Consider the following 19,289-nt stretch of genomic DNA (forward strand, 5'->3'; position numbering starts at 1 on the left):
CTGGCTATAGATGATGCACTGATTCAGAGAGAAGAATTCCAAGCTCGTCTACTTGCCTAGAGCACAACAGTATGATTTTCCAGCACATTAGGGAAGCAAAAGTAGAACCAAAAAGCCTATGTACTGGCTGGATTTTGCTAATGTCACTTAAAATGGAGGAAAAAATCCTAGCAAGATACCAAATAGAGTGCAGCAGATGGTAAACAAATATTATGAAGCAATCTTCGCAAAATCTGCAGTGTGTCACAAATACCCAAAATGGCAGCGTTTGGAGAAAAGGACCATAACAGGCCATATGTTGTTAGTCATTTTATTTGTAGCGACGTGTAATACAATGATGAAATCCACAGAAAGGTCCAATGATAGAAGTAGCACAGCCCCAGGTAGAGGCTGCAATGAAGGACACACTGTCGATAACAATAACTAAACGAACAGTAGAGGAGACGATACTAGCTGGCAACTATCGGTGTCTGGAAAGTAATCAAGCAGGTGAGAATGACATTGATGCCTGTAAAATCTAGGCATTTGATATGGATAGAGTAACCAGGAAATCAAGCATCAAGATACATAACATATTTTAGATGCCAGTTAAATGGCAGGGGAAATAGTTTTGTGCAGATGTAAATGACAGACTAGAGACATGAACTGAAAGCACAGCAGCAGATGTGTATTTCTAGGAAAGTTCTGCACATGGTACCATTACTATGGGCTACTGCTCTGATTGCAGGGACTCTCACTGGTGCATGAAGTTCAAACAAAGCTAATGTGCGAGATGGGAAATAGGTAACAAAAAGCAACAAATCATAAAAGAAATGGTAAGGTCTGGAGCCTGGTTTTGCTCAGGTCCCTCTAACAAGTCCTAGGTTTTACAATGGGGAAGGGTACATGTCCCAGACTCGGGGGAAATGGACGTTTACAAACACCGTTCTTATCCACAGGATATGTTTTTTAGTCGAAAACAAACATGCAGACGTAAAAGCAACAAAAGCACTCGAAGGCTCACAAAACAATTATTTCCTTTAATTTTCTATGCCCGTGATTATCCCTCAAGCATAACACAACCAAGTACTCTGCGCCTTACCTTCTATCATATATACTCTCTCACTTCCAGCATCAATATAAAAGCATGCAGATTCACAAACCAGATGCAACATCCCATGGCTCTTTTTGTAGACCCACCTCTACCAGGGCAAACCTTTTGCAGAAAATTGGTGGAACCTTTCCTCTAGCACAGACTCGTGGCACCCATAATAATTAAAATACTAGAAAGGAGCAGTAGAAAGCCTCTCCACTCTTAAATAGACTACTGATCTTATTGCCTGAGGCAGAGGAGTTTGACTGCCCTTCACAAATTCTTCTTCTTGAAAACAATGCCATAGGAGCCAAAAAAGATCAAAAGAGTGCAGAGTTTACAAAAAGAAAAAGAAAATAAGCAAGTCGGTATCGGTCCCAAATCTGCATCAATGGAGTAAATGAGCGCTTTGTTACAGACTTCAATTACAGTAGGATCTTGGCCTATTTATAGAACCCTGTGAACTTTTTATTTTTTTGCCTTTTTTTTGGAATTTCTTATTAAGTTTTATCCATTAAAAATGTTTTTACTGCTTTTTATTACATTTATATTAATAAAATACCTCAAATGACCCCATATAAAAAAACATGTCTAAACCACGTAAAAAAAACCAGTTTATTTAGACTACACCATTTTATTAAGCATTATTGCATGGCATTAAAAGGTTTTAGGAATTAAAAGCAAGCATAGAACAGTACCCCTTAAATATTCCCTATGCCCTCTTCACCCCCCACGTCTCAGCCTCCCCATTAGTTCAAAGGACCCCTTCCCCCTCCTTTACATATTCCACCAACCCTACTGAAACCAAGGCCCTTGGGGAGGGTGGCAGGTCCTGTCCCCAGAGGGTGGGAGGCCCTAGGGGGGATGTTGCAGAGCAAGCTCGCCCTGCACGCACCCTGCAGTGGCAGCGCCTGTCCTGTGGGGCTGAGCCCAGCTCCCCGCTCCAGGTGTTGTGATCTGGAGCACGGGATCATAGTACTGCTCAGGTTTGGCCCAGCCATCCCTCCATCATCATAACAAAGAAAAGTAAAAGGAAGAATGTAGATAAGTTAGCCAACATCTTTAACTTGTAGAGGAAGGAAGGAAAATAAATGACTTGGCATCTCATGAGCATCCTTCTAATGGAAGAAATTGCTACCTCCTCCCACGGAGCATTCCTTGTTCTTTAGGGCAGTGAAAACGTAGACTCCAGCCCTCCCATTATCACAGAAATCTATTTAAAACAAAACCAAATCTTTCCCTGTTATTGGGGAGGCGTGTGGCCCTCAACACCTGTGCTACAACTGTCAAATCCAGCCTTATGAACATGGGATATCATCTTCCTAGATCCAAAGAAACAACTGATCTCAAGGTAATAGAGGCAGTCACCCCACCACAACAATACATGCACTGTACCCGTCTGTCATGTTATGACACTTATCTTCACCTGTGAAAAAAGAGACCATCTCCTTATACAAGAGCATAAGTAGGATAAGATCTCAACAATCCTCCTCCTTCTCCTGCCTCATCAACCTACTGCGGATGTAGTATGCAGAAAACTTCTTTTCCAGTAGAAACCAACGGTTCATCCTCCATAATATGGTCAGTCTCCACTGAATTAAAAAGGAAAGGTCCCAAATCTAGTAGCGCCGGGGTTTCAATGCAGCAGTTGCTATGCGCCCGTGCCTGGTATTATTCTACACTTTGTAGCATATTTCTTTTAAAAGCTGCACTTTGCAGTTCTTTTGTTTTTTAAAGTGAGAATTAAATTTTCAAATTACAATCATAGATCTACAGGTACTTTATACTTTTCATTTAATTCAAGCCATATAATTGCAGTGAGGAGTCAGAGCATGATAAGGTCACGTTGGTAATTAAAGCTATATTGTAGAGATATGCTCACTCAAGATGTAATTAAATAATAAAATATTACTTAGCTCAGTATCATCATTAAACTTGCATTAATGTATAAATATTTAACTGTAACATATAATGAACATAAACATTATTTATTTAAAAAATGACAACTGCATAATGTGAGCAGAGGAGCCCATACCAGACATACTGCAGACAGAAGTTAAATAAGCTGTACTTACATTCAAATGCTGTCGTCGTTGCATCAGGCAAAACCTGTCCAATGACATCCTAAACAATGACATAGGACAGAATAAGCCATATTTCTAACTAGAAGGGCTCAAGACATTTCAGAGTACATTAAACTTAACTGTTCCTCTATTACAGAGAAGGGACTTTAAACCCCTCTCCCCCAAACTTTTAACGTACGATTCAAAGCAGTTTCAATCAGTCTCTCACTTCCTCCTCCCTATGCCCCCTAAAGGGAAGAATAGTATTCCATTTTGCTTTTTCTTGCAATGTAAAGAGTTTATTTTGTCCTTAGGGTATGAAAAATGCATGTGGAACTCTTCCAGGCAAGTCGTATAAACGGAGGTTTATAAATCATTTCTGTACTTGAGAAGGCACGCGCTGTCTTTCTACCCCAAACCATCCCGACTGTTGGGGAGAGAGTGGTCCATTACTTTATAACTTGCTCAGCTTCTGTTTTCTGGCCCTTCTCCCCCACCATAAGTATCTTTTGTGCCTACCTCTGCAGCCCACGTGGATCTGAACAGGGGTGCTGGAATAACTTTTATAATGGGGATGCTGAGAGCCACTGAACCAAACTGTACACCCTGTATATGATGGAAACCACTTGACGTCAAGGGGTGCAACAGCACCCCCATCACCAGCATCTATAGATCTGAACAGCAGAAGGGACAATGACTAAAATCTTGTTGATTTCACTCTGCTACTGCACAGGAAAGCTTTGAAGGATAGGGATGCACTAGAGACGCCTGAGGCAGGCTCACCAAAAAGCTCTGGTTTACATTTGGAAGATTCTCTCTGCAACCATATGAGCTATAAAGTTTTTAGTATTATTATTTTATTTTAATTGAAGTTTAAATCCTGCATAAATACATGAGTGGATTCATAGTTGGTCTGAAATAAGAAAAATACCCTGGTTGTCCAGTAAGAAATGAGGCCAAAGTATCAAAGAAGCATAAATATTTCTCATCTACACAGTGGGCAGTGTGTTTTATTTTTTTGCCTTTGCCTGAACTACTTCCACAACAATGATCTTCTGACGACAGGATCAAACTGTATATACCAGAAGGCCTAGAAATGTAGAATTTCTGTGTATGTTACACATTTCTGTCCCAAATGGTGCATTTTTATGTCTAATATTTTAAACACATTTTCTATGCTATAACTTCTTTTTAAGATCAAAAACTGCAAGAATGGTATACCCAGGGTCAAAATTCAGTGGAAGATCAATTCATGCAGGTCTTCTAGTCTACATTGTGTCATCAGCCAACAGTGAGTTTGCAATATGTCATGTGGGGTATGGCATAAATGCATAGCATGATCTTTCCTTCCTGCTGTCTCATTTCTCATGTCATGCAAGCTTTTCACTGACAATGTCACAAACTGGTCAGGAAAAAATAAACAAAGCTATTTATTGCAAATAAATTTTATGCACCTTGGAGTGCTCAGCATCTCACATTATTGGACCCTCAGTGATCACTGTCCCATTATTTTTCTTTTTTCCCTCTGAATAAAACTAAGAAATGAAATATGAGATACAATATTAAAATGGGATAATTAATATAATGAAAAAGCAGCAAATATAATAGTAAAGAGTCAACTGGGCCAAATTATAGATATAGAATTATTTCTTGCTCTTTTTATCTGAGATGTGTTAAAATAAATTACCTTTCTATACTACAGCTTAAATAACAGACAGAGGATGTGCAACACAGATGACAATGATTCCGTGGAAACTTTGCACAGTCAAAAAAAGAATCACAAAAATGTAGGCAACACAAAGCTCAGTATAGTGTTAAGAGAATTCTTTGTGTTTAATTATTTCTAGAGCCCGGTAGATGATCTATAGAACACTTAAGAAGATATAATCCCTGTCTGCAAGAGCTTACAGTCTAACTGTACAAATTCAGTACAAAGAACTAAGGTTTTGTCTACACACAAAACTTACACTGATTTAACTAAAATTGGTTTTTAAAAAGAGATACTTAAACCCGGCAAATCCCTGCACAGACACATTTCAATTCAGCCAATATAAAAATTTATTTTAGTTAAGTCATCACAAGCTTTCGGTGTCGACCAGCAGCGTATATGTGAGGAGAGGACATGTGGGCTATGAGAAAGGACCATATTTGAGGGCTCAAAGAACTCCAACTCAGACTCTAAACTCCCAAAATTATGATTTGCCATCATTCTCAGGTTACTAGCCTGCTTTATAGTTTCACCTTAAAGTTCACATTTTACATTACGATTTGAAAAACAAAACAAAACTGAAAAATCTAAATCCATTAATTTAAGATCTGTAAAAGTGGAGTAGACCACAAATCTCACAGTGAATTACTGGTAAGGTACCTTTACTCTGCTCAGTGTCCCACCTTACTATTAAGTCAATGCACCAGGTGAAACACCGAACTTTAAACCATGAATTCATAAAATTAATCTGGGGTTAAGAACATAATCTTTTCACCTGATGTATAGGAACCCTTACACTCTAACATTTTGGAGCTCTCTCACTGACCCAAATTCACGATATCCTAACTTTCAGCAGGCTACCATAAGTGATGTTAGAATGGAGAATCCCCACAACTCACAAACGATAAAATCCTATAAATCTTTCAGACAAATGTTCAAGCAAATCAGTGTATAGAACAACTGGTGTTTTATCCAACAAAACATAAGGCCATTAACTACGAAGAGAAAAGTCAGATAGTGGTAGACTAAACAAGAAATCTGTCAAAACTGTTCTGTGGAGAACTGTAAAACAATTTGTATCTGTAGGAAAGAAAACTGAACGTTTAAAACCTATTGCTTGTAGCAGGGTTTGCCTGGCTGTTAGATACCAGCGGCCTTATTCTCCTCACACTTAAACCAGCTTTTACACCAGTGTAATTCTATGGAATTCACATCAGTGTAAGTGAGAGAAGTATAAGACCCGCTCCTCCAGGTGTTCCGACTCCATGGTGATGGGACAGCATGTGAATCTAGACAGATTAATGAAAAAAAATCAGTGCACTGTAATCCACTTAGTAGTGAAAAATCTTTAAATAAATCTGTTTATAGATAACTTCAAAGTCTGCAAAACTGATATACACAGAAAATCACTTGAAGTGGTGTTCCAAACAGTAGCACTTAGGTCCCAATTCAGCAAGGTGCTTAAGTAGGAGTCTAATTTTAAACATGTGAGGAGTCCCAATTCTGTAGGACTACTTAGTGCTGAAAGATAGGTAAATACTTAAGTACCTTTCTGAATTAAGGCCTTAATGATTATTTAATTTTTTAAACAAACATATCTGTACCATTCAGCTAATTATCAGTTCTCTTCCAAGATGCAATTCTTAAGAAGGAATATATCAACTGAATATTAAACTTAACAGGGGCGTAGATTAGTGTGTAGAACAGCACACTAGGCATTAGGACTCAGATTTTTAAAGATATTAAGGTGTTGCTGCACTCAGCATTGCAATGCCAAACTGATTTAGGAGCTTAAATCTCATTTGCAAAAAGGGATTTAGGTACTAAGGAGACAGCTTTGGATTTCAAAGAGTAAAGTTGTTAAATTTAGGAAAAAATCACTTTATTTCAAAAAATAAAGATCCTGCAGCATCCTATGTTAAATAACCTGACATTCTGTGTTCTGATTTGTGTTTCTACAAATTTTTAATCTCCTTAGGGTATGAACCTAGTCTCAATCTGTTTTGTACCATACCCAGCATATTCACAATGCACATTAAATTAATAGTTTTCTGATTTTCAGAGATGCTGCGCATCTGCGGCTCCTATAAATGTTATTGTTATTACTATTCAAGGTGTCCACCTGACCACTTAATTTCAACTCATTAAGGGCTTGTCTACACACAAAAGTTGTACCACTTTAATAATACCGGTCTAGCTAAAGCGATATAACCTCCATAGTGCGAACATAATTATACTGTTATAAAAGTGCTTACATAACTTATTCCAATATGAGAAGATGAATAAGTGATACAGATAAAAGGCATTTTTATCCTTGTAAAACTGTATCCGTTCTAGGGCTTTTTCTGGTATAAATATTTTGGTTAAAAAAAAATCATACCCCTAAAAGGACAGTTATATCTGTGTTGACTAATATATGCCAACTAGCATATAAATATATATAATTAATAATATGTATTGTCCGCACCATCTATATATATGACTATGCAATTAAGCACCGATACTAGTAAGCACAAATACTGTAACAGTGACATAGCCTAAAACTTATGCTAAGTTTCCCATAGCACCTTGCATTTGCTGAAGTAAGCATTTGGCACAAGCAGACAGGAAACTTGTCAAAATCAAGATACATTTGTTCTATGTCTTAGTACAAGCCAGTGAAGTACCTTCACAGACCAGTACCTGAAATAGTAGTATCCAAAACAAAAATAAGAAAGGAACAGAACAAGAAGTTAGGGACCTGGAACAAACCGATAGGCTGGATTTTAGCGACATGTAAAGAAATGTATAACTTGTAAAATCATATAAATAATACCAGCTGAAGTGTGTAACTTGGGGAGCAACCTTCTGCGTAAGGTGAATGTAACACCGCTGCACGGAAATGCTCTTCGGAACTGGTATCGTATAGAATCTTTTTCCTGTACCATATTAATAAACCTGACAGACACTGATTATTTGGACTCTTGAGTATTTTTCATAATGAAATAACAAACCAAAGTGTGATCAAGCAATTGATTATACAATTTATCAACAATCAGTAAAACTTTCAAGTGTCAGGGCCTCAGAAAGCCCTGCCCTGGAAAATACCTATCCCTCCCCACTTAGCTTCAACAGTCTGTCTGTTTACAAACTGGTTTAAGTTACAATAATTTGACTGAAGAGACATTTAAAGTTACTGTAAATATTGTTGGATGCAGTGTTGTAGCCATGTCAGTCCCAGGATATTAGAGAGACAAAGGGGGTGTGATACTATAAATATTGTCTAATTAATCAGTGTTTCCATCTGTCACATCCCATGTGTCCTGAGTAAGGCAGCGTCCAGATCAATGTTCCTCCAACTGAGACCTAAAATCACTTTACATTAATAAAGAATCTTTTAGCTACTGCACCCAACTTCATCATCCTAATTTTCCTACGGTCAGTCAGGGGAAGGATAGAGAATCTGCATCCACAGTGCAATTCTGATGCTAAGGGACATTTATGCTTTACTGCAGTGGGTTTCAACCTTATTTCATTTGCAGACCCCTAAAAAATTTCAAATGGTGATGTGGACCCCTTTGGAAATCTTAGCCATAGTTTGCGGACCCCCAGGGGTCGTGGACCACAGGTTGAAAACCACTGCTTTAGAGCCCTGGAGGAAGAGAAGGGCATAAACAACTCCGGGATGCCACTCCAAGCTGAGTATCAGAGGGGTAGCTGTGTTAGTCTGAATCTGTAAAAAGCAACACAGGGTCCTGTGGCACCTTTAAGACTAACAGAAGTATTGGGAGCATAAGCTTTCGTGGGTAAGAACCTCACTTCTTTAGATGCAAGAAGTGAGGTTCTTACCCACGAAAGCTTATGCTCCCAATACTTCTGTTAGTCTTAAAGGTGCCACAGGACCCTCTGTTGCTTACTCCAAGCTGAGCATCCCCATGAGAGGAGAGACAGGAGGTAACTTTGGAACCTGGCCTAGGCACCCCAGGAGGGCTTGGGGAGAAGCTGGGGACCCCCGGGGGGAGGGCTTGAGAAGGGGAAGAAGCCGGGCACCCCGGGGGGGGGAGAAAAGGAGGGGGAAGAGAAGCTGGGCACCCTGGGGGAGGAGGAGAGAAGAGGAAAGGGAAGCCGGGCACCCCGAGGGAGGAGAGAAGAAGCCGGGCACCCCCAGGGGATAGGGGAAGGGAAGGGAAGCCGGGCACCCCGGGGGGGGGGGGAGAGGAGAGGGAGGGAAGCCGGGCACCCTGAGGGGAGGAAGAAGCCGGGCACCCCAGGTGGGGGGGGAGAAGCCGGGCACCCCGGGGGGGGGGGGGGGGAGAAGCCGGGCACCCCGGGGGGGGGGGGGGAGGGAGGGGAAAGGGAAGCCGGGCACCCGAAGGGGGCGGACTCACCAGCACGTCCCTGAAGAGCAGCTGCGGCGCGGGGTGGACGGTCCAGTCCACGGCGCCGCCGTCCGGGATGGTGATGCGGATGACGAGCGGCGGGCTCTCCATGGCGCGGGGCGGGCCGCAGCCGGGTACGAGCATCCCCCCGCGGCGCCTCACATGCTGGGGGCCCGCACCCGGCCCGGGAGCGGCACTCGCCGGGGTCGATGCGCCGCGGCCGGAGCTGCTGCCGCCTCCCGTCCCCGAGCGGCGGCCCGGCCTGCCCCGGAACCAAACCGCGGGAGCCGGAAAAGCGGGGAGGCGGCGCCAGGCTGGGGAGGGGCGGCCCCGAGCCCCCTCCCCACTGCGCCCCTCGGCCCGGGGGCGGCCCCGAGCCCCCTCCCCTCCCCACTGCGCCCCCTCAGCCCAGAGCCCCCTCCCCACTGCGCCCCCTCGGCCCGGGGGCGGCCCCGAGCCCCCTCCCCACTGCGTCCTCTCAGCCCCGAGCCCCCTCCTCACTGCGCCCCTCGGCCCGGGGGCGGCCCCGAGCCCCCTCCCCTCCCCTCCCCACTGCGCCCCCTCAGCCCCGAGCCCCCTCCTCACTGCGCCCCTCGGCCCGGGGGCGGCCCCGAGCCCCCTCCCCACTGCGCCCCCTCAGCCCCGAGCCCCCTCCCCACTGCGTCCTCTCAGCCACGAGCCCCCTCCTCACTGCGCCCCTCGGCCCGGGGGCGGCCCCGAGCCCCCTCCCCACTGCGCCCCCTCAGCCCAGAGCCCCCTCCCCACTGCGCCCCTCGGCCCGGGGGCGGCCCCGAGCCCCCTCCCCACTGCGCCCCCTCAGCCCAGAGCCCCCTCCCCACTGCGCCCCTCGGCCCGTGGGCAGCCCAGAGCCTCCTCCCCTCCCCACTGCGCCCCCTCAGCCCCGAGCCCCCTCCTCACTGCGCCCCTCGGCCCGGGGGCGGCCCCGAGCCCCCTCCCTACTGCGCCCCCTCAGCCCAGAGCCCCCTCCCCACTGCGCCCCTCGGCCCGGGGGCGGCCCCGAGCCCCCTCCCCACTGCGCCCCCTCAGCCCAGAGCCCCCTCCCCACTGCGCCCCTCGGCCCGGGGACGGCCCCGAGCCCCCTCCCCACTGCGCCCCCTCAGCCCCGAGCCCCCTCCCCACTGCGTCCTCTCAGCCCCGAGCCCCCTCCTCACTGCGCCCCTCGGCCCGGTGGCGGCCCCGAGCCCCCTCCCCACTGCGCCCCTCGGCCCGGGGACGGCCCCGAGCCCCCTCCCCACTGCGCCCCCTCAGCCCCGAGCCCCCTCCCCACTGCGCCCCCTCAGCCCAGAGCCCCCTCCCCACTGCGCCCCTCGGCCCGGGGACGGCCCCGAGCCCCCTCCCCACTGCGCCCCCTCAGCCCCGAGCCCCCTCCCCACTGCGTCCTCTCAGTCCCGAGCCCCCTCCTCACTGCGCCCCTCGGCCCGGGGGCGGCCCCGAGCCCCCTCCCCACTGCGCCCCTCGGCCCGGGGGCAGCCCAGAGCCTCCTCCCCTCCCCACTGCGCTCCCTCAGCCCCGAGCCCCCTCCCCACTGCGTCCTCTCAGCCCCGAGCCCCCTCCCCACTGCGCCCCTCGGCCCGGGGGCGGCCCAGAGCCCCCTCCCCACTGCGCCCCTCGGCCCGGGGGCGGCCCCGAGCCCCCTCCCCACTGCGCCCCCTCAGCCCAGAGCCCCCTCCCCACTGCGCCCCCTCAGCCCGGGGGCGGCCAGACCAGGACCCCCTCCCCCTCTAGTGCACCTCTCTGCCCAGGGGCTGCTAGACCCGGCATCTTCTCCGCCTGTGCCCCAGGGACACCCTGTACCCCAGGGCTCCTCCTCAGCCCCTGAGTCCCGCATCCTCCTTTCCGCACCCCGCTGGCTCCCCTTCAGATCCTGATTCTCCTTCCCCTGTACCTCACAGACATCCTGTTGGACCCCAAGGGCTGCCCCGACCCTGTGTTCCAGCCTCACCCCGAGACCCACCCTGCCCCACATGGTCCCATTCCCCCAGGTCCAGCACCCCAAACACAGACATTGCTGCACAGGTGTCTTTTGTCTGGTGGCTTCTTCCTTCACAGCCCCACATGTGAGTCCTTGATCTTTGCCCTCACTAGTTCAGAGTTTAGTTAGAACATTCCCAAAGGTTTTCTTGTCCCCAATATTGCCAAACTCAAATGGTCAGGGGTCACGCATCAGCCCTCAAAATCATGAGATATTTGTAAAAAGATGTATAGGTGGTTAACCCATCTGCTTTTTAAACTCCCCATGCCCATCCACAGAGTTTGTGTGACAATTACAATGTTGTCAACTCTCATACATTTATAGTGAGTAAGGCAATTTTTTGCTCCCTGCTGCCGGAACTCTCAGTAGTACAAACACATAGTAAGAGACAGATATAATCTAGAACAAAACACACTAGTGAATTTGTGACGTAGGAACTGGGACTCCACTACAGTGACCAGATGTCCCGATTTTGGGGTCTTTTTTTTTATATAAGCTCCTATTACCCCTCACCCCCATCCCAATTTTTCACATTTGCTGTCTGATCACCCTAGACTCCACTCACTTATCTCATATAGGAGCTATCTTCCATGAGTGAGGAACAATTATTAATTCCTGATGAGCTGAGCTCAGGATTCAAACTGGTAACCTGCAAGTAAAAGGCAAGATAGCTCATCAGCAATAACCTGAGGCATCTAGTCAGCACAACATCTAACATTACATCTTGGAGGGTGAAACTTGCTTTGTGGAAAGATAAATTTATTAAATCAAGTTCTGACCATTTTGAAGCTTACATAGGCAAAATCATCCACTCTTTGCATGCACCGGTATATTTTCCCACAAACACTTCAGATTCAATCACGTTCTCAGGATATGTCTACGCTGCAAAAAAAAGTGTGTTCCTAACTCAAATTAGCTAATCTGCATTAGCCAAGATGGAGTAAAATAGCAATGAATGAAGATGCAACAATTTGGCTTTTAATTGATATTAGAACTTGGAGTTAAAACCTATAGGCAGCCTGGGGTTGTACTCGAGCCGCAAACCTGAGTTAAAAACCGAGTTGCTATGTCTTCACTGCTATTTTAACCCAAGTTGGCTAATGCAGGTTATCTAAATCAAGTTAAGGACATACCTTTTTTTCAGTGTAGACATACTCTTAGTCTGCCACCTCCTGTTTTAAGAGGGGCAGACTTTATAAAAATACAAGAGTAAAAACTTATTAACGAAATATAAATACGTTTTGCAGTATAAAATCATTTCAACAATTACCTCAGGTTACATAAGCTTTTATACATATGTATTTTTTACCCCCTCATAAATTATCAACAGGATTGGATCCCACAACCTTGAAACTTCATTTACAGGAGCAACTGGTACAGAGGAAAGCATGCTGTTATTCTCTGTGAGGAGACATACCACCCACATTGCCAGTGAGTTACAACACAACTATTTGTGACACATTACTACTCTGGATATGAGATTTTGGGTTTCCCCTCTTGGCTGCAGGAGCAGATCATGGATCTAGAAGTTAAAGGCAGCATAGCCAAATATAACAATGCCCCTATTTGAGTAGTCTTTGGGGAATGAATCTGGGACCTCTGCAAAAAAACATGAACCTCAAGCACTTGAGCTCAAAGAATCAGATCTCTTAATATGGAAGGTAGGAGCAGCAACAGTCATAAGACTGCAGCTGCATAAAGCTGCAATGTCCTTCCTTTTCTACAAACAATAACAAAACCCAATCACCAGTCATCACACATCACACTCAACTATACCAAAAAAAAATCTTATGCACAACACATCTCTGCTTATTTCTCATTGGATTGATGATATAAGGCTGTCCACCCTGCAGAACCATCAGCACAACCCTCCCTCAGTGATTTCGGTGGGAGCTGTGCATGAAGAACAACTGTATATTTTCCTCTATAACCTGATTACACCCGTTAATATTAGTTATTCATTACAAGTGACAAGCTGGACAATTTGACTTACATGTTCAGTAAAAATAATGATGCCAACTATATTCCATTTAATTCCTAAAACAGTCTCCCTCTTAGGGTGACCAGATAGCGAGTGTGAAAAATTGGAATGGGGGTGGGAGATAATAGGCACCTTTATAAAACAAATCCCGGAATATCGGGACTGTCCCTATAAAATCAGGACATCTGGTCACCATACTCCAGCTCCCCCTTATTGGATTTGATGTTGTCTGGGCTTTCTTAAAAAAATAATCTTGAATGGTCATTAGCAGAGATAAGTTCTCTCTCTGTTCAATAACTTTATAATTTAACTGCTACAGTAGAAATTTAATATAGTCCCATGTCAGGAATATCTCAGGAACTGCTATTTCCCACATGAACTTCATTTATGTTAAAATGAACCTTTTACCTGAAGTCCCTGTGTACCTTTCAATGATGATTCATCTTCTATTAAGTTTTAAAGACTAGGTTACAAAATCAAAGAATTACTATGGCCTTATGATTTTTTTCAAATATATTTTTCATTCATAGAGCTTCAGGGAAAACCAACTCAATTTACCAAATTTGCATAAACATTATATAGCTTTTCCAGGGCTAATCGCAACCTCAGTCCCCCATTCTGATTTGTGTTGATGCAACTGTAATCAAACTTCAGCTTTTTATCTCACCTAGTAAAGCACATCAAACATTTATAGCTTGCAGTAGAGAGTTCTCAGAAAAAACCCCGTTCCCTGGGAACTTAAGTTCTAAATATACCAAAATTTGATAAAATAATGGAGATCTATTATTTCACACTTTCAATGATATTATCCTGCAAAATTTTTGCTATGTCAGAATTAGTGAGATTTTCATTTGTTTGTATTTATATTTTTGCCCAGATCAGATAAGGAATGTTCCAAGACTGTTTTCAGCACTGAAAAATTTGTAAACAGTTAGAGAATGGAATAATAAAGTATTCAGATGTCATGTTGTCAACAAGGAATATGCATGTAATCAATTCCCTTTGAAATAATTTGTCCATATTTATAGTGTACTCCCCCTCTGCAGAACATTTAAGCAACATTATATTTGAAAGACTTCCACTACTAAAGTTCTGTGCTGCTATAAAAGGGATATCTAGCATAGTGATTCTCAAGCTTTTCCATACCATGAACACGTTACAGTACAACAAAAGAGTTGACCTGTCTCTCCCCTTTTCCATATAGCCATAGAGAAAGAGGGAGGAGGGGTTGGATTATGACCCTACTGGATCTGTTTGTTACCCTTGGAGTATAAACCCAAGATCTAGCAGCTTCTTTGTCCCCCAGCTAACAGTGGACCATGTGAGTTGAATTTCTGTAGGGGCTCAAGCAAGTGCCTGTGCTTAAGGACAGTGCAGGCAATAAAAATGATGCTTAGCACTTACATAGTCTTTTCCTCAAAATGTATTTCTCTATATGTGCACATTCATCTTCAGAGTGCTACCCCCATGTTAATCTTCACAACATTCTTGTTGTAAGTATTTTATTCAGTGGAAATTGAGGCAGAGAACTTTCCCTAGGCCACAAAGGGAGTTGGAATCAGCGCCAGACCTAAGATTAGAAAACAGAATTCTTTGCATCCAGCCCTGTGTTCAGATCACTGGATAAGAGAAAACCTCAGAAATCAAATTTATGAAGAAAACTAGAGGGGAAAGTAGTTGGGAGTCAGAAAGTGCTAAGTTTTCATTCTGGTTCTGTGTGCCTCTGGGCAAATTATTTCACCTCTGCTGCAATTTCCCCAACTTTAAGACCGGAATAATAGTACATATTTACTACCTTACAGGAGCATGGAGATTAAAGAGTTAACATCTGTGCTAGAAGTTATTTGTCACATTAAATGTTAAAAAAAAAAAAGTAGGTCTCCAATACCACACATACAGTACGCCTGATTAGAGAGAGCCGGATTCAAATATATCAGTGATTCTCATACTGTGGATCGCGACCCTATTTTGATGTGGTAACCAGGGCAAAGAACCCCTGCCCAGAGGAGGGCTGATGCCCCGAGCTGGGCTGAAGGTAAGGGGTCACAATTTTTTCTAGTGGGGGGGAGGGTCACGATCTTTTTAAAGTCCAAATGGGGTTGCCAACACAAAAAGTTTGAGAAACATTGAAATAGATAGGCCACAACGTCCAGTAAATTACTTCTGGCTATGGCCAATATTTGATTCTAAAGAGGACAAAAACCATCTACAATGTGTGTGGGGGAAGAGCTCCTTGCTTCCTGCAAGAAATGGCTCATTCCAGTGACATATATTTTCATGGCTATGTTTCTTTCTGATTTAAAGAGGTAGGTGAACGTGCGAGAAACATTTCTGCATGGATAAACAGCAACCTAAAGTTACACTGGGGTGCAATTCACTCCTCCCTGCCCACATTCCAAAAATCAGACTGTATGTGATGAACTAAAAGCATTTGTGAAGGAATTCACTCAGCCATACAGATAGGACTAGAGTGTCCAGCACTTACGTGCTTACTCTGCCACACTATGGGCCTTCCCCTGTACCTGCCTAGCCACAGCCAGGGTACAGATCCTCTAAAATGCATACAGGGCTTGCAGAGTTACCCCTACATGCCTTTGCCACTACCCTGGTAACTCTTTTGCACTGGTTTAAGGCATGCAGAAGGTTTGCACAGACCTTCTGCACCTTGGTCAATTTTACAGTTATCACTGTAAGTGGAAAACTTGAAATGATTTCAGTTCAGTGGGACCAGAATTGGGCCCCAAATGGAACTTTTAAACCTGTTTCTTCCTCAGGATACAGAATATTTGGAATTTTTAAAATAAATTTTAGGGAAATGATCCTCTTGATTTAGGCCAGGTAATGAAATGTTTAAGTCTTGTTTTAAATGATGTACATATTTTAAAAATAAGAAAAAACACAATCAAAATATTTGTATGCTTAATAAAATTAATATTATTCCAATGCTACATATGCTGCACAATTACTGAAAAATTACAGCATGAACATTACAAATGAAAGTGATCAAAAATAAGTCTATACAGTGTTAATGTTACTGTACCTTACCAGACCAGCTTCAGGGGCTGCATAATTGTTTCTGCCAACCTATAAATTTTTGAGTAACAACAAAATCATTGTGATTTTTCTTACTAAATAATTCATACATTACAAAGCATGTATGTAACAAGACCCATGAATCACTAAGCATATACAGATCATATCTAATGGCATTTCTTCTTATAAAAATAATTCCAATAGATTTATATATTTGGATTAACTACAACACATTGACTTTATAACATATATAATTTTATATAAAAAAAAAACAATTTAAAGAGTTCTTTAGGAAGTGTTGTGTTTTTAAATTTGCATTTTAAAATTGAAAGAGTTCCCTGATCAGACTACTTGTGTAAAGAACTGCTTTGCATCATGTTTTACAGATTGATTCTATTGGGATTATTTATTACTTTCAGTGATATTAACTGGGTTTTATAATGAACTTGTACAGTGCTCATAAACTGTGCTTAAAGTGATGCAATCATTTTATAAATAACTCTTAGCCATACATATTCTACCTTACCAAACAAATAATGATTCCAAACTGGCTGATTTTACAATGCAGAGTATTCCATCATTTCAAAATCTTAAAAGCTTCATCACAGTTTTAAATGCTGAATTTAACACATTTGTGTTCCATGCAACAATTTCCTCATTCAGACTTTGTTTATCTGCATGGGTTGTAATATGAACATGCACAAAAATCATGGGGTTTACCTAACTTCTCAGCAGACATTTAATAGCTATTTGCTCTACAAAGACTTCATATTTTATAAAATATACCATAGTGCATTGACTAGTATTATCATAAATAATTAAGACTAAACAACACTTGTCTAAGAAGCAATGTACATTTTATGATGCATTATCCTAACTTATTTAAGCTGTATTTTTTCCACATACTAATTCGCAAGCGTCAATAATTTCCAATGAGTATCCTAATCATGAATGAAAATTAGTGAGGTTGTACTATACACATATTACAGGTTTTATTTAAAGGAATTTTTTTAAATCCCTAAATTAAGATGCCATTACTGTCTCTCAAAGTCCACTTTGCTGTAGTTATCAAGTGGATTTAAATTGAATGATAATGCTCAAAAGGTGTGTACAGCTAAGTACTTCCAAACAAATGTATGGTTTGAGAAATGCACAGATTTTAGATTGAGTTCTATTATCTTATGCTTCTATAGCTAGCAAGATTATAGAGGAAGATTAAGGCATGTTACAGTAAACAATATACCATACGTGGCCAAGTAAAATAAAATAATGAAGGAACCCAAGGAGAATGAGGCCAAGTTGGTTCAAGACATAGGTCCACAAGCAAGAAATCTAAGTAAGCCGGGGGATACAGTATAGCTGCATGTGGGTTTTGTTAAATTTGGTCTTTTAAATGGCTTGCTCTTTTTCATATTTAGAGGCAGCATGGCCTAGAGAACTAAGCAAGTGACTGGCTGGAGCTAGGGACTACTGATTTCTAATTGTGGTGTTGCCACTAACTCTCTGTGGGCTTGTCATCATTAGTTTTAATTTATTTATTTTTATTTTATCTTCAAGTTCTTCATTTCATATAGCTTAAGGCCAGAAGGGACCATTAGATCATTTAGTGTGACCTCCTGTAATGCCACAGGCTGTTAAATTTCACCCATTTACCACTGTATTGAGCCCCATAACTCATGTGTGCCTAAAGCAGAACTTGCATTTAGCTAAAGCATATCTTCCAGAAAGGCATCCTGTCTTGGTCTGAGGACATCAAGAGATGGAGACTCCACCACTTCCCTCAGTAGTTTGTTCCTATGGTTACAAATGTATGCCTTATTTCCAATTTGAAAATTTTCTGGCTAAATCCACGTTAAAAAAAGGTTAGGCAATCCCTAGAGTAAATCAGAAACGATTGTAGCCTGGAATAAATGTTTTGGATTGTCCTGAAGAGCCTTCACAAACATATTAACTAAACTACCTCAATATAATCAATTAATTTAGAGATTAAAAAACAAAAACAAACACTATGTGACATTGGGAAAAAAATCAATACAAGGTGTGTTGATTTTCCCCTCTGTAAAATGGGGATATTTACTCACGTAACAGGGATGTTGTGAAAGTTAGCTAGTTAATGTCTGTAAAATAAGTGCTAAGTATTACTATGAACATGGTTGTTTTTACAGGTAACCCTTTTATGCAGCTGATCTATGCTTTTTTTAGTTTGGCTGTCTTTGTACCTGCCAAATAGTTCTGATCAGTTATATATTATTTAAAGGTTTAAGATTAACTGTCTGTGTCACAATGTAGCAGCACTTACTTCTCAGTACACAAAAGATTAACTTCAGCTTTCAGTTCCCTTGCTGTCCCAGAGTGCTTTTGCAAAGGGAATGGCTATAACAGAGCCAGAACAAGAAGAATGCTTGAAACAAGTTAGGGTGCCCTAAGTTAGGGAAACTAATGTTGTTCATGTCTAAGGGCTTGCCTACATTGCAAAGTTGGGGACAAAACTTTTGTCTTTCACGAGTAATTAAAAAGTGCTCTCCTGCCGACAAAGCTAACGCTGCTCACGGGGCTGGAAGTATATTGTCGGCTAAAGTGCCAACAAAGAGTGTTTACACACGCTGACTTTTAGCCACAAGGCTGTGTCGACACAGCCTTGTCGCTAAATGCTGTGCGGTGTAGACAAGCCCTAACTCTTTTTGCTAGTGTTACTTTGGCCCAGTCCACAATAATGAAATTTGCACTACATCCATGTACTGGCACCAGTGTAAACCCATAATATAGACACACTGGACCAATGCAAAGCGGAGCTTACTTCAGTATACTGCCACATTAAGCACCGGTGTAAGTTCCGCTTTGCACCTCTACATTAGGGATTTGCACCTTTGTAGCTACTTTGATGTAGTTACACCAGTGGAAGTTTCCATAACACGGCCAGAGCCCTCGTTTGACTTGTGTTTAAAAAAGATTCTCTTGCATTTAATGGACTTTACAGCCTGTTGCTATATTTTGTTTCTGCTCCTCCATTCCATCAGCTTACACTGTCTTTTTAGGAACTTGTTAACGGGACATTTAATTAACACTGTGCATCAGTCCCCC

The 19,289-nt window shown here is 43.0% G+C and overlaps 1 protein-coding gene across 14 annotated transcripts in view; it reads right to left on the reverse strand.

The window, feature by feature from the left end:
* MAP2K5 (mitogen-activated protein kinase kinase 5) overlaps positions 1-9,503 on the reverse strand; it is a 186,522-nt gene extending 177,019 nt beyond the window's left edge. For 6 of the 14 annotated variants that reach the window (XR_010590925.1, XR_010590926.1, XM_065559163.1 and 3 more), the window contains exons 1-2: positions 9,211-9,478; positions 3,148-3,196 (exon numbers count right to left, since the gene is read on the reverse strand). Coding sequence is in view for 8 of the 14 variants with exons in the window: in XM_065559163.1 (XP_065415235.1) it covers positions 3,148-3,196; positions 9,211-9,345 (184 nt within the window). In the remaining 6 variants the exon portion in view is untranslated. Of the gene's footprint in view, positions 1-3,147; positions 3,197-4,589; positions 4,671-9,210 lie in introns of all 14 variants that reach the window. The other 8 variants (XM_065559166.1, XM_065559164.1, XM_065559169.1 and 5 more) reach the window with 8 other exon arrangements.
* Between the last annotated feature and the right edge of the window lie 9,786 nt (positions 9,504-19,289).

Source organism: Chrysemys picta, chromosome 10 (genome assembly GCF_011386835.1).
Source record: "Chrysemys picta bellii isolate R12L10 chromosome 10, ASM1138683v2, whole genome shotgun sequence".
Classification (NCBI taxonomy): domain Eukaryota; kingdom Metazoa; phylum Chordata; order Testudines; family Emydidae; genus Chrysemys; species Chrysemys picta.